Below are 16849 nucleotides of genomic sequence, written 5' to 3' on the forward strand. Positions count from 1 at the left end.
ACTACTGAACGGATTTGGTTGAAACTTTACAGTATTATTATTTGTAACCCAGATTAACATATAGGCTATAATTTATGCGAATCTGTGGCACTAAATTTAACGCGGGTGAAGCCGCGGGCAAAAGCTAGTCTGTTATAATGCGGTTGTAGGTTCGACTCTCGTAGGAAGCAATTTTGGTGAGAGTGCTGATGGAGATGTAAATGTTTGTATACAGGGTGTAAGGGAGAGCTTGGCAAAACTATCGCAAAGAATCATCATTTGATAAGAGCGAGAGCAAAAATGGAAATGGATAGTTAACATTGTGGCCGTGTGTACATAAATAAAAGTTGATTTTATTAATTTTTTTCTTCCTTACACAGCATTTTGTTAAAGACATAATAAAGTTATTTATTATTATTATTATTATTTTTGTGGTTATGGTTAAAAAAATTAAAAAAATCCGAAAAAAAATCTCACAAAAGAGGTCACAGAAATTATTTTCAAAGTTTTAGGAATATGACACTTATTCGGACAAATAATTAAAACGAAATTAGTTCTACTCAACACATTTAATCTAATCATTAACATCATCAAATCACTTCAAAGTCTGCAACATGAGTAGAGTATACGTGGACACGACGGAACCGAATGTCACGAGTAGCCCGTAGTCCAGCCGGTAGAACCCGCCGGTCGTGAACCGGACGGGCCGGTCCAGGACCAATCCGCGGAGAGAGGACAGGTCGCTTCTCATGGACGGGCCTGGAAGAGAGAGCTTTGATACAGTATAGTAACAACGACACGAGCCCATAGTCCAACCGGTAGGACCACGCCGCGGAGAGAGCACAGGTCGCTTCTCATGGACGGGCCTGGAAGAGAGAGCCTTGATACAGTATAGTAACAACGACACGAGCCCGTAGTCCAGCCGGTAGGACCCGCCGTTCGTGAACCGGACGGGCCGGTCCAGGACCACGCCGCGGAGAGAGCACAGGTCGCTTCTCATGGACGGGCCTGGAAGAGAGAGCCTTGATACAGTATAGTAACAACGACACGAGCCCGTAGTCCAGCCGGTTGGACCACGCCGCGGAGAGAGCACAGATCGCTTCTCATGGACGGGCCTGGGAGAGAGAGCTTTGATACAGTATAGTAACAACGACACGAGCCCGTAGTCCAACCGGTAGGACCACACCGCGGAGAGAGGACAGGTCGCTTCTCATGGACGGGCCTAGAAGAAAGGCCTTTGATACAGTATGGTAACACTGGACTATTCCCACCTCTCGATCCCACCGCTGCATCTCCTATGTAGCCAGGATCTAAAGCTTGACCGTCAATAACAACCCCCCAACCAGTGAAGGTCAAGTTTATCCCAGGGTAAAGTTAAACTGTCATTGGACTCGCAACGAAATTCTTGCAGCGATATGGAAATCATTGGGGGAGGCCTTATGTTCAGCAGTGGACGTCCTCCTGTGGCTGGAATGATTAGTAACAACGACACGAGCCTTCAGTCCGGCCGGTAGAAGTCGCCGGTCGTCAATAAAAAATAATAAAAACACAACCCTTAGGCCTGCCATACACGGACAGCTTGAAGCAGCTAGTATCGACAGTTTCAAGCTGCGACTGCATAGCAAAATACAGATACAGAACCGCTCGAGCAGTTGCGACTACTTCGAGCGGTTGGCAGCACGGTGAAATTAATCCTGACTACGACTGCGTAAGCAATTCGTGTATGTTGATCACTGGCTAACTGCTCGAGCAAGGCTCCATTACCGCAGGAACCTACACAGTTATAGATCGCTTCATCCACGAAGACATGCCCCACCAATTTACCGTCTCGGTCGCGCGGGGTGCAGCGAGTTTGATCCGAGCAATCCGAGCGGCATTATTGTAGTGTGCGTGTGCACTTATGGATGATTTAGCGTGTCCCGATTATAATACTCAAATATTAGCGGAAGAATGGTGGGGCGCGTCTTCGTGGATGAAACGATCTATATGCGCTATGCCTGTATACTTACTAATATTCCTCCCAATGAGAATGTTGTCCACGGTGCTGATGATTTCATCCCGGTGCTTATAAGTTTTCTCGCATCGGTAGAGCAAACTCCAAAGCGGTGCGATGCAGTTGAATATGGTTATTGAGGAAGCGAAAATGGCGTAAGATAGTGGTGTGTCCAATCCCTGCAAATATCAAAGATGAAAATAAGAAAAAGGAAAATATACATAAGGCTCAAGGTCACCCGAAGGGCGATGGAGCGAGCTATGCTCGGAGTTTCCCTGCGTGACCGAACCAGAAATGACGAGATCCGCAGGAGAGCCAAAATGATTGATATAGCCCGCAGAATCGCTAAAATCAACTGGCAGTGGGCGGGGCACAAAGCTCGTAGAGCTGATGGCTTCTGGGGCAGAAAAGTTCTCGAGTGGCGACCACGAGCCGGAAGACGGTAGTCTGGGCAGGCCTCCCACTAGGTGGACCGACGATCTGGTGAAGGTCGTGGGAGGTGCCTGTATGCGGGCGTCGCAGAACCGGTCTTTGTGGAAAACCTTGGGGGTGGCCTTTGTCCAGCAGTGGATGTCTTTTGGCTGACCAACAAACAACGTACAGTCCTATCAACTTAAGCTGAGAATTACATTTGTGCGAGTGATCGCCAAAAGTACCGTTAGTAAAACACATACAAATAAAATTAATGTTTTATTAAAAGGAAGTCTATAAAACACTTGCTACCAATTGGGCCGATGTAACGACACTTGACACATCCTTTTAAATAAATAAATAAATAAAAACAGGTCCTCGCTCAGCATATGCCAAGGCACGAAGTACCTCGACGCTGATATTCTGCGAGCACCGTTTATAGAGAGGGCGTCCAGCCAGCCTTACAAAATACAACAAAAAAACAAACTTTATAAAATTACAAAATAAAAACAGACTAAAAACTTTTCGTTCACACCTTTAAAATACGTATTCAATTTGCATAAAAATTCTTTCACTTGGCTGCTTAATGGATTTCGTACAGGAAATTCACTTACATTAGGAGCCATTTCACTAATATTTGGAACACAATTACATAAAATTACACGTATCTGCTACCAGTACCGGGGGTGAAGTGAAGTATGTGAGCGACAAGGAAGCGGTGCGTGGCGGACGCGCGTCTTTCCATTCTATACATAGCCAGAACGCAAGGGTGTGAAACTAATCGAGTATAGTTTGGATATGACTTTTTTTACTAAGCTCCTCCAAACTATACACGACCAGTACGCATATGCTGCGTACTGCTCGCGTATACTTTGTAGTGACTTAGGTCAATTATCTTCCTCCAAAATATACATCGTCAGTACGCATACGGGCTAATCATGTATGTATTGTAATAAATAAGTTCGCGATTACAATGTATACGCGAGTAGTTGCATGCTCGTCATTTTGACTTATTTACCTCTCTTTCTATTACATATTAATTAATAACTGAGTTTTTTGGTGTTTGTATTCTGCCATAGAAAATATATTTGTTTTGGGGCTGATATTTTATCAATTCTCCAATAACTCTTAAATTAAGAATAATTATGTATGTCAAAATGATTATGTTCTTGAGATAAAAGCTTATAAATAAAAATAAATATCCCTGGACATTTTACACTAAGCAAAGCTTGTACTATGGGTACTAGATAACGGATATAAACATACTTAAATACTCTTTTATGTAATGGCAATTAAAATATTTAATAAGCTGCCAAATTCAATAAAAGGAGAAGATAAAGAAAAAATATTTATTAAAAAACTAAAAGTCTTACTAATAGAAAAAAGTTACTATACAATTCAGGAGTATTTTAATGATAAATTGTAATAGAAAAGTTACAGTAAAATATAATTTTAAATAATATTATTTATACATATGAATATTAAAATAAAATAATTAACGACTAATACTTTTGTAGTCCAAATTGTGATAAATTAAAAGTAGATCCTCCTCTCTTCTAATTGCAGTGCCCGACAGGGTCCATAATGATCTATTTAGCTTTAAGCCTTATCTATCCTATGTTACATTATGGTGATGCAAATAAATATCTATCTATCTATCTATCTATCTATCTATCTATCTATAAATCTAGATTTATTATATGTAGATTCAGTAAAATAATAATATTTTATGTAATAATTAATTAATTTAAAAATGGCATCACCGTACGTGATACTACATAGGTAGTTCTTATTTCTAATCTCGAGGACAAAGCACGAGCATAATATCTAATAAAATAATTCCATATTTTACTAAATCAAATCAACTAAACACACTGTAGTCAACTGTAAGTGGTGTAGTATAGTTTGGAGCGAAGACGGAATCCATCCACGATACAAACTATACACGATCAGTACGCAAAATTCGTGTATAGTTTGTTGTGACCGATTTACAAAGGGACATTCCAAAATATACACGAGCAGTTTCCTATGGATGCGTTCTGGCAAAGACGCGGCGGACGCGCCGCGCTTCAGGCCGCTTGCTATAATAAACCATGCGCGGGACGCGCCGTGCTTCAAGCCGATTGCCACTCTAAACTATCGGTGTGCACTCACACAAATGCAATTCTCAGCTTAAGTTGAGAGGACTGTATAAGTATTGAGCATACTAACCCGATCTAGATTGATGACTCGAATTATATGATGCAGGTAATTACCCATAGTCCACAGTTGAATGACGTTATTCACCATAACCTGAAAGCGAAGATAATGTGATAAGTAAGAACAATAATATTAATAATACAAGTTAAAATATTTGAATAGGCGGACTAACTCTTATGTTACGCATATTAAACTAGCTTTTGCCCGCGGCTTCACCCGCGTGAAATTTAGTTTGTCACAGATAGTTATAAATTATAGCCTATGGTGTAGTGGTTCGATAAATTTATAGCCTATGATGTCGGCCGTTTGGTGTAGTGGTTCGAAACGGACTACTATTCCGGAGGTAGCGGGTTGGATTCCCGCACAGTACAAATATTTGTGTGCATGAACATAATTATGTTCAACAAATATAATTTGTTTGTATTGGACTGGGTGTTTTCTATGTATAATAAGTATGTATTTACAAAAAAAAGTATTTAAGTATGTTTATATCCGTTGTCTAGTACCCATAGTACAAGCTTTGCTTAGTTTGGGACTAGAAGCGCGGTGTAAAAAAAATGTCTAAGGATATTTATTTATTTATATTTATAGCCTATATGTTATTCTGGGTAATAAACAATAATACTGTAAAGTTTCATCAAAATCCGTTTTGCGTGAAAGAGTAACAAACATCCAAACATTCGCATTTATAATATTAGTAGGATTAGTATCTGTATCACTTACTCTCACGCCGTATGTCTTGTTTATGAAGATGTTTTGTTCAATCAGCACCAAATAACATTTTTTTAACCAGATGACGTCACATAAATTGTTGGACACCATAGTTATTGACGGACCAACTCGATTTGCACCAAGTTTTCTGTTCAAACTATTGTTCTTCCTTACAATATTACTAACTCCTTCTGTTTTGTTGTTCAAGGAATGTCCTCGAAGTATATCTTTGATTAATTTGAGTCTGTACTCAATTTGTATTATATTAGCGCACGTTTCAATCGCAATAACGGTATTTTTTAAATACATGACGTACTCAATTGGATGAAATTTTAACATTATGTTAATTTTATTAACGATGAAGACCCACGAAGACAAATCAATTGCTACGTATAAGCAGCAAAGAGAGAATAATCTATAGGTCGTTTTTGTTATTTTTGATTTTATGATTGTATTGTACGTTCCCAAAGCTTGGTCGATTTTTTCGTACAAATCAAAGTATTTTATTGTGAGTTTACTGTACTTGCATACGTAGCACAGATCGACTGCGTACTGTATAGTTTCGTACACGTACAATATTTGAATTATGCCGACGAAGCCGAAATGGTCTTTTATATATTCGACGGTTGGACATAGAAATTTTAACGCGGCTATGATGATTGCAAGGATTATAAATATTACGATGGCTATTTTTAGTTTTAACCCAGAATAAGTTACTATACGACCGTTTTCACGTCCGACGTTGATTGCTAGAAATACTTTTAGCAATTTATGTATTGGAGTCAAAGTGTCGAATGCGTCTGAGGGTTCATTTCGTTTTTTTCGTGCGTTTTTCATTTCGTCCTGCTGAGTCAACCGGATTTTTGTTGTAGGTTTTTTTGTACGGAGTGTCTCTCTATGTTGTTGTGTAAAGAACCTATTGACAGTGACTGTTGGGTAAATGACTCACGCCTTTTATAGGGGACAGGGGTTTTAATTCAATTATGTTTTAACTATGCATTAACTCGCACGTCGATCTCGTGAAACGATAAGGAGTGATGATAAATGATCAATCCTTTTGTAGTCGAGTTAAATAAAATCTCTGACCAATAGGCTGTTACATTTTGTTTATTATCGTTGACAAATTGAAGATAAATGAAATTCAAAAAATATTTTTTTTGTATTTGCATTATTTTGTACTTATTAATTATATTTTTAATTATCATCTCTGACCATTATTTCAGTGGTATGGTACAATATTCTATCATGGTATTTATTAAGGTCAGTCGGGCTAGGATGCGTGCCGTGATAATATCCTATCGATGATTTTAGACGTCAACATGTATAAACTCATAAAACTCATTTATTTATGCAAGTAGGTTTTTAAAAAGCACTTTTACACTTCCCAGTATTAACCCTACCACTGCTTCAGGACAATAAATGGGCCAGTGCTGAGAAGAATCAGCGCAAGAAACTCACTTGTTATTAGGGTTATCGCGTAAAATCGATATAATGGCGTTCTTCTTCTTTTCGTGTCGACAACAAACCTACACAGTGTCAGCCCAAAACTCCGCCACAAGAGCGGCGTTGTCAGTAGCACTCATCATATCCTCCTGAGTGCAGTTGCTTATCACGACGAGCATCATAGGCCTACAGATTTTGAATTTCAAATGTCCCGTACTTAATTTCTGTATTTTCTTTTGCAGCGTGCACGGCAGAAGAAAAGGAGTCGTGGGAGCGCGGCACTCCGCCCCCGGGGACGCCGCCGCCGCCCTACGCACACAATACACAGGTTTTACCAGTGTTTAATAATAATAATACACTTTATTGCACACCAAAGATAAGAACAGAAAGAAAAGGAACACACAAGGTACAACTAGGCGGTCTTATCGCTATGAAGCGATCTCTTCCAGACAACCTATGGTGAGGACAGTTACTTAAAAAAAATATGAAGGGGAAGGCGGAAGGAAGTATGAAGGTGTTTATACGTAAAAGTTCCTAATCCGACCAATAGATGGCGCTGTACGGAGTTAGATCGCGCGAGTGAAGTATTCACAGTGCTCTTTATAGGGAAATAAATGGTCTTATATGAAGACACAAATCGTTGTTTGCCTATATCGTTCGTTCAGACAAACAACTTCCACTGCTGGAGAAAGGCCTTCACCAAGGATTTCCTACTTTCCGCAACCTTCAGATCGTCCGTCCGTCTAGTTAGAGGCCTGCCTATAGGTAATAGGTCTTCCAGCTCATTTGTCTACATGTTATGAAATTAATAAGTATGTATTTTCAAAATTGCAGCCATGTGCCGACCCACAGAGAGCCATAATATCGATGGAGGAAGACGACTCGCCGGCTTCGGTTAGTAATTACATTTCATACATGTTTACAATACAATATACAATATGATATAAACATTTATATTGTCTTATAACACGAATCTCTCTTCTCTCGTATCTTCCCGCTAAAAACGCAACTTTTCTGTTGCAGTTCAGCATTTTGAGCTTTGTTTGATTATTATAATAATGCGTTTCTGTCTGCAGGACAACTCGACGTACTCTGGGCTGTTCTCGAATCTTCGCTCGGTGCGAGAATCCAAAGCGAGGACGGCTGTTCTGCTCAACTGGCTTCTAGGGGAGAGGAGGTAAGGTTTCACGAAACAGGAAGTTTTCCTAACGCACGTCAAAACGTTGCGTTATATTACTAGCAATGCTAGTAGTACGCAGTCTGCCCATCATATCTTGTGGGAGTGTGATCTTTGGAAACATGAACGTGATATAATGCTTAATTCAATACAACATACATCTGTTTCCGCAATTTATTACACCGATCTTGTCGCGACAAGGAAAAATTTCCGTGCTTTTAAGCGATTTTGTGAAAAATATTATTGGCAGGTAGTTGCTAATTGCTCATAAGATAGGCCCCCTTAATTTAATTTATTGTCCGTGGTGCATAATCTTTTTCTTAAAGGTTTTAAACCTTTGTTTGTCACCTGTCATCCGCTTTGCAATGGAGGGAAGTCGAACCTTAATTTCGAACTCCTCCTATGTTCTTCTGATTAATTTCGTTGCGGGTCCAATGACAGTTTAACTTTCCCCCGGGACAAACTTGACCTTCATTGGTTGGGTTTTTGTGGCGGTCAAGCTGTAGATCCTGGCTACACAGGAGTTGCAGTGGTGGGAACGAGAGGTGGGAATAGTCCCGTAGTAGTACGCATTTTTTTTTTACGGTAACACTGTCACTCTATCTCTATCTCACCTGTTCTTTCTTCTATAGGTCTAGCCGCTAGATTCTAGCGCTTAACTCAGCTAACTTAAGCAGTCAGTGGCTGGGGCATGGGAGCGGCACGGGAGGGGTGGCGTTGACATATTATGACGTGACAGAGCATACAAATCAGAATCGCATCTGAAGTCTCGCTGATGTTTGATGTAAACAAAAACACCCGTGTCGCTCCCATGCCGTAGGCACCGAGCTATAAATTGGTGTTTTCTTGACGTTTTCCTATGCCTCACAGTACCTATTTGTATTTATGTGATGCCTCACAGGAATAAATATTTATTTTTTGTGTTTTTGGTGGTAATTAAATATTTATTCCTAATAATTATACCTAATCACAGAATGATAATAAGTACTACGTACAGAAGATTTTATTCGCGAAGGTATTTAAAAAAATGTATGCTCAATTTCGTTAACAATACGGTGTAATTTAGCTTGTCTCAAGAGTCGAGCACCATTTTGTTGACAAACGTCAGTGATCGGTACTGCGCCGAAGCCATAGGGCTGACTTCGGTAAAATGATGTGTGACATGAGGTGTCAAACTGCGGAAAATGGCGGAGGAAAAACATGAATTATATATTGTGTTTTTATTATTATTCAGGCAGTTAAAAAATGCTGTACAGTATTAATTACACCACCGTTTTTATATATAGTTTATTGTCTTTACAATGCAAATGGGTGAAGAATACACGTGCGTGCGTCAATGCTCGCTCGTGATTGTCCTGTCGATTAGGTACCGCAGGAGGGGTAGTCGCGCGTGTTTTGTTTTCGATGCAAACTGAGATGAACAGGGATGTTTAATGCTATCTGTATTGTGTTCCCAGATGCGCGTGCGCGTCGCTGCTGCTGATCTTGACGGACGGCTACCGCGGCGCGGCCGGCGTGGGCACGGCCACGCTGCGGCGCTGGGCCTACGAGATACAGTCCACCTTCCTCATCCCCAACGCGGTACGTGTAATCTTATTGTTCTGTGCCTTCTCCTATCTATATACAGGGTGTTAGGTAAATGGGTATATGAGCCGACACTCTGTGTGTGAAATTGCAACAAAATAGTGACATTGTATGTGTAAACAAACAATACCATCTATTAAAGGCTCCAGACATCAGTGTGGAGTAGTATCAGCGCAATAAAAAAATAGCGAAATATTTTGTTGCAATTTCTTACAAAACTTGCGCGCAAAAAGCAAATCTAGTATGTAAATCATCAAACTTCTAACGCTCGTAACTCAGTTCAGACTGAGTTTAGAGGTATACATGCCATAGTAAGTTTGGTTTATTACACTATTTTGTAATCAAAAAACAAAGTTTGGTCGATGGCCGCGCGAAAAAAAAGACGCCACTTTCCATACAAAATCTCGCATTGCCATTTGATATCATCATTTGATTTTTTTAAATTTTCATACAAAATAAATTTTATAAAATCCGACTTGTATGAAAATTAAAATAATTAAAATGAAGATATCAATTTTCTGACTTCACCATACCATTTATATGCCCATGTTAACATGGGCTAGTGTCGGCTCATATACCCATTTACCTAACACCCTGTATAAAACTCAAACGTGACTGACTGACTGACTGACTGACTGGCTGGCTGACTGACATAGTGATCTATCAACGCACAGCCCAAACCACTGGACGGATCGGGCTGAAATTTGGCATGCAGGTAGATGTTATGACGTAGGCATCCGCTAAGAAAGGAATACGAAACTCCACCCCTAAGGGGGTAAAACGGGATCCACGCGTACGAAGTCGCGGGCGGCCGCTCATTTTTTTATAAACTAGCGTCCAAGCATCACAAATATTAGTCAAAAATACAATAATAGGCTGACTTACCACCCCAACCACCTTGCTGTGCAACTCCAGAAGCGACTGAAACGACGGCACATTCATGGGAAGCCAGAATTAAGAGCCATTTCACAAAAATATACCGCGCGAATTTAGGTAAAAGCTGTCAACGCAACGTCAAAAGAGTAAAAAGAACGCTGAAATGGACAAAAAAATCTTGAGCCGTGCTATATTAAGACTTGATTTAAGTTATTAATTTTAAGGTAAAATGAGGTATTCAAACTTGATAAATTAATTTAAATTTTTAATAGAGTTTAATAAGTCTTTTATATTTCGATTCATAATGAAACACGAATAGGTATAATATGTAAAATATTAAGTACAAAATAAAGACAGTCACATAGTGAAAAAAAAAATTGCCCCCTTACAGCTCCATCATCGGACCCTGGATACGAAATATTCGTCAAGGCGAATCACACAAGCCCAAACTCCATAGGGTTCTATTGTTTTGTTACGGAGGTGGCTATTGCATCTCCTCCAGATCCATTATCAGACAGAGCTAAGAAATAAATAAATAAATATTATTATAAGTAAACAAATAACTAAAATAATTCATCTTACTATCTTACTTCTTACTAGTCTTACTAATATTATAAATACGAAAGTTTGTGTGGATGTCTGGATGTTTGTTACACTTTCACGCAAAAACTACTGAACAGATTTTGATGAAACTTTACAGTACAGTACAGCAGTACTAGGCAGTCTGTGTTCAATAATCACTCGGGTCGGAAGTTCCTATCGCAAGACCTTTGGTTCACTCAGTTCCGATACGACTCTAGTGCTCTGTGTAATTATTTTCGTGAATACACTGAGTTTATTAATTTCTACGAGTGGATTTCATTTTGCCTGAGACCTACGCCATGAACCCTGAACCAGAAGACCCTATCGCCAGCGACAGCGACGCTCATCCATCCCTGGCGTCGACCAGAATAACAATGTATAGGCTATAATTTATGACGATCTGTGACAAACTAAATTTCAAGCGGGTGAAGCCGCGGGCAATACTACATATTTCATATTAGCTTTTTGCCCGCGACTTCTTCTGGGATGAAGTGGAAAATGGTTCTAATAGAATTAATATATTCTAAGAAAATTAATTTTGTTAAAATAAATGATTATATTTTTTGATATAAAATCTCTCTCTTTGATATAAAATCTACAAATTATTATGTTTAAATATTTGAATACTTACAAAATTATGAGATCTTTCTAAAACAAAATTAAAACACTACACCTGCCGCAGATTTCTTTGTAAACAATGTTTTTTTGTTTTTCCTTCAGGTGCTAAAATCACCAGGCTATTGTGTGCGCATACTCTGGAGTATTCCACATACAACTGGTCGTCGGAGAAGCATAGATTTCCATTAAGTCTACTCCCGCTACCATATGGAACTCCGCTAAAACTCGTGAGGGCGCCAACACTTGCTTTTTATCGAAAATTTGTATGAGCAGCTGCGCACGCGGTTGCCCGTTGCAGGCTCTATGCAACCACACTATTTTAAACCGTGGTCCCTAAGCATGAGATGGGAAACTGCACTCTCTTGAATTCTCTCGAATTTGATGGTGTTAGGGGAATCCTAGGAATGAATACAGACTTTCCAATGGAATCTCCTCATCAATATTGCGAAATTGCGAGTTGCAATGCAATGTTACGTTTTCACTTGTTATTTTATTGTAATCTGACCTTGATTTTTCAAACACGTGTCAAAATAAAAAAAAAATTAAATCAAAAGTACTAAGGAAAATTTCATTGATATCAACTTAGAAACAAGCACAGATCACAGAAACTAAAGGGAAATGTGACAAGGGACAAATTGGAACATATTGCTTGTGAAAGCAATGATGACAGTAGCGACGTCATAATGTAAACAGTTTATATTGCTTGCATAGTACTAAAGATTATTCGAACGTTGAATACTGATACCGCAGTGGATAATGAGCACATAATTTGATTTCTTTGTGTGTGTGAATTTCTAATACGACACTGAGTTTCGAACTCAGCGCATTACTTAGCGTCTCTCTATATTTCTATGGAACCAAGTTATCTCCAAAATAACATTCCACACCTTTTTAACATAGTCAGGTAATAATTTTAATAAAATACGTAGCACGTCATCTATCAATAGGATATATGTATTACTAGCGGCCGCCCGCGACTTCGTACGCGTGGATTTCGTTTTACCCCCCATTCATCTATCTTACGCGGTTCAGATTTTTTCATACAAATGTTTTTTCCCGCTAACTCCCGTTCCCGTGGGAATTTTGCAATAACCTGTTGTAACTAAGCTTCAAGTTTACTAAGGTACCTGCATGCCAAATTTCAAGAGTCTATCTTTCGCGGTTTAGATTTTTTCATACACATGTTTTTTCCCGCTAACTCCCGTTCCCGTGGGAATTTTGCAATATCCTGTTGTAACTCAGCTTTAAGTTTACTAAGGTACCGGCATGCCAAATTTCAAGCGTCTAACTTAAGCGGTTTAGATTTTTTCATACAAATGTTTTTTCCCACTAACTCCCGTTCCCGTGGGAATTTTGCAATATCCTGTTGTAACTAAGCTTTAAGTTTACTAAGGTACCTGCATGCCAAATTTCAAGCGTCTAACTTAAGCGGTTTAGATTTTTCATACAAAAGGATTTTCCCGCCAATTCCCATTCCCGTGGGAATTCCTAAGTAGCCTATAACCTGCCCAGGAGTATGAAAAATAATTGTACCAAGTTTCGTTAAAATCCGTCCAGTAGTTTTTGTTTCTATAAGGAACATACAGACAGACAGGCAGACAGACAGACAGACAGACAGACAGACAGACAGACAGACAGACAAAAATTTTACTGATTGCATTTTTGGCATCAGTATCGATCACTAATCACCCCCTGATAGTTATTTTGAAAATATATTTCATGTACAGAATTGACCTCTCTACAGATTTATTATAAGTATAGATTTTAGAAGTTAATAAATTATGCATAAAATATAAACACAAGAAGTTTAGTTAAATCGTAGACTTTCTGAAAAACAAGTACTAAAATCGTACTGAAAAAAAAGTATTAACATGTTATCTAATTTATTTATTAAACGTCGAATTTTATCAAAGATTTTGTACTAAAGTTTTTGAAAATATTTTATAGCCTACATAGAAAAAAATTAGGATTCTAAATCGTGAGAGAATTTTTTTTCGGAGCCTATTGCCTTCAAACAAACAAACAAACAATTAAATCTTTCCTCTTTTATTAGTATAGATTTAACAACAAAGCTTCCCTCTTGAAACAAAACGCTTCTTTTTCTTCTTCACGAAACAAAACTCAAAGCGGATAAATAAATAAACAAATCTTTGAACAATTTCACAGCGCCATCTAGTCCAAAAGTAGGCCACCAATATGCTTGTGTTAAGGTTGCTAGCATAATGGATTTACTTTTTTATAATTTATTTATTAAATTAAATACATGGTACCTACATATTATACATAGTTACACCCAGATCCGTCAAAGAAATTAAAATTCATCATTTCAATTTCTGCTCGGCCGGCCGACTCGAAACAGCCTCTCGGCATAGTATCAAATGTATTTGGTCGCCGTACAAATCACCGCTTTACGACACGAACGCACGTAAACGTCACGGCGGGAAAAATGACACAGGTCCTGCCTTGACGGGCGCTCGCGCCATACTAATCGATGTCGGCTTGCGCATTGTAATTTATACTGATATTCACATCAATATTTTGACAAAGTGGTTACTAATATTTAAACAATAACTGTAGAAATCAATTCTACAATGAATATTCTTTATTTTGGGATACTTTTATTGCAGTTATTGCTGTGTTTTTAAACCAAAAACCACGATCAAAATGTGACGTTAATCTTCAAATTTGCCAAATTATTTTTAGATTTTACTCAATAATGGTAATGAAATTCAAGAATCTATTTCATTAATGGACTACAAGAATATATGTCCGATGATAACTATATATTTTTAAGCTTATTATATGAGCATAAATAATAGATACAGGACTTTGAAAATGAGTCTGCGGCAATTTTTCCGTAAAATGGTTGTGGGAGATGGGGCACTGTGAATTAAGCAAAAGAGTTTTAGTAAATCCGTTTCATTAATGGTCAACACCAAGGATTGACCTATCTTTCGCAGTTATTAAATAATCTCTGGGTGTTGCTTAAGATAGTAATTCATGCTTCTAAAATCTTAGAAATTCGCACGAAAATGTAAAATGGCTCTTAATCATAAAGGGAGTCCCAGTGGGAAATCTGCTCTCATCGTCTATAAACAGTACAAATCTGCTCATAGTCTTCTGACTGATGGCATAATAGAATTAGGCTGAGTTGCACCACCTAACTTTGACCGTAAATGTGACGATAACCGGTGTTTTATGGAGGATGGAGTATTTGTATGGAGTTTGACAGATTTTTGACGTTTGTCAAAGTTAAAGTAAGATGGTGCAACCCTGCCTTAATATAAAAAAATAAACAAGCGTCCTACAGTTACATAGGAATTATTGCTTTGGTAAAAAAAATACACAAAGAGCAGGCTGTTGTCCCGTGATGCGCTTCATCGTGACTAAAATTGCATGAAGCGATGATTAATTTCTCGTCATCCCTACCTCTAACCGTGAAATCAGTCGTTGGTATTTGCGATAATTAGTGGTCCACCCTACAAAAGTTCAAAAAAGACTTGAATAATGTATTATAAAAATTTCAAAGTGATATCGATATCTTGAAATTTTTTGTAATTTTTTCATCCTCAGGTGTTACAACTGAATGGCGTCGACGAAAATATGGCAAATGAAATCGAACATGTATTAGTTAACGGTAAGTCTAACCATATTGTATTTTTCTTACAATGATACCTTTATTTTCATTTTATTGAAAAAGAGAAGATTGTTTCAGATTTCTTGAATGCAAGATCTTTTTCTTTGGTGGAGGCCGATCAATTAAGGTTCTTAACCAATGTAGATTTTTTTCTATATTTGTTAGGTTAACATGACAGATTATATTATTTCCATTTTATTAGTTCGCTTTTTAACACAGACGAGTTTTAGATTTTTTATCTTAAATAACTTTATATATTTTTATTTTATTTTAATAATTGTATTATAGTTTGCTCTTATTAGCTTCATTTTGGTGTTGTAAATTATTATCGTGTTATTTTTCTCTAATTCTTATTACATATTTGTTATGTCCACCATTAATGTATGTTCATAATGTGTAGTATAAAAGATAAGACAAATCTTTTTACCATCTCATAGTGTAAATTCGCTAACCAGTAAAGAAATCCCTTTCAAAACATTAACGTTAAAATGGTACGCAAAAAGGCGTGGCCGTAGATTGAGAAGGCAATGCATTCATCGCAAATTTCTTAAAATTTGTCGTTAGTCCGTTCGTAGTCGGACTACTAAACGAGCAGTGGTGTATTGTGAATGCACTTTTTGACCTGTAAAATTTTAGTTTGTAAATTTTTACACAAATAAGACCCACAAAATCTCCTGATGGATTTGCTCACTCATGCGGGTTTGGCCTGCAAGTGCTGCTTTCGCAAAAAACAGTTTCATCATTCATGCATTACGTAAAGCGTGATATAATATAGATGACCCACACTGAACTGTCCCACCAAACTCAATGACAGGGGGGCGCTACCATCGTTCAACTATATTTTATTTTATTTATTTTATTTTATTGAGAAAACCAACAGCGTATTTATACAATTTTACCATACATAAATTTAACATACAATATGGCCAATAACAGGTTTCCCTTAAATTATTACCAATAGTACTAGTAAAGGTTGGAATGCTACCAATACCTATCCACACAAGTTCACACAACACTACTTAAACAATACACTACAAAAACAAAGATCATCCCGATAGCCAACTCAATGTCAGTTGAGATACAGAAAAGATATTATGTAGTTTACATCCTACTATTATTATAAATACGAAAGTTTATTATGTTTACACAAACATCTATTTGAGTACATATTCATTCATGCAAAAACCACTGAACGGATTTTAGCGAAACTTAAAGCATCATTACTTATAATCTACGATCCAGAAGGATCCGTAACAGGCTAAACCACACGCGGGCGAAGCCGTAGGTAAATAATAGTTCCATGATTCCACACTCAGCCACAAGCCCCTGCACCTGAATCCAACAACGCACCTACATCTCTTTTAAACTTGCGCTTAGTGTTCGCAAAGATATCGACACCTTCAAAACGCGCATTATATTCACGAGCCAGCCGCAGCAAAACTGAATTTTGCTGGAAGTTTGTACGATGCCGCATAATTTCCAAAAGTGGGGTTTGACGGGTTCGGTATTTAGGTGTACGAAATGTGATTTTAGATACCAGATACGGACAGTCAATCTTACTATTTATTATGTCGTGCAGAAGACCCATATCCAACAATATACGTCGCTGCTCCAGAGATAAGATTTTATGTTTTATGCA

The 16849-nt window shown here is 38.0% G+C and overlaps 2 protein-coding genes across 2 annotated transcripts in view; one reads left to right on the top strand and one right to left on the bottom strand.

Annotated features, from left to right (window-relative positions):
- The window catches only part of LOC135084449 (SH3 and multiple ankyrin repeat domains protein 1-like), an 88834-nt gene that overhangs the window by 62251 nt on the left and 9734 nt on the right, over nucleotides 1-16849 (top strand). Inside the window, exons 12-16 of the mRNA XM_063979232.1 lie at nucleotides 6979-7064; nucleotides 7571-7630; nucleotides 7813-7913; nucleotides 9371-9494; nucleotides 15147-15210. Coding sequence (XP_063835302.1) covers nucleotides 6979-7064; nucleotides 7571-7630; nucleotides 7813-7913; nucleotides 9371-9494; nucleotides 15147-15210 — 435 coding nt within the window. The remainder of the gene's footprint in view (nucleotides 1-6978; nucleotides 7065-7570; nucleotides 7631-7812; nucleotides 7914-9370; nucleotides 9495-15146; nucleotides 15211-16849) is intronic.
- LOC135084379 (uncharacterized) lies at nucleotides 575-5404 on the bottom strand. Its single transcript, XM_063979153.1, has 4 exons — nucleotides 5306-5404; nucleotides 1989-2151; nucleotides 1804-1876; nucleotides 575-1094 (listed from the first exon to the last, which is right to left on the bottom strand). The coding sequence occupies exons 1-4, from the start codon at nucleotides 5402-5404 to the stop codon at nucleotides 575-577; spliced, it is 855 nt and encodes a 284-aa protein (XP_063835223.1).

This window comes from Ostrinia nubilalis, chromosome 26 (genome assembly GCF_963855985.1).
Source record: "Ostrinia nubilalis chromosome 26, ilOstNubi1.1, whole genome shotgun sequence".
NCBI lineage: Eukaryota > Metazoa > Arthropoda > Insecta > Lepidoptera > Crambidae > Ostrinia > Ostrinia nubilalis.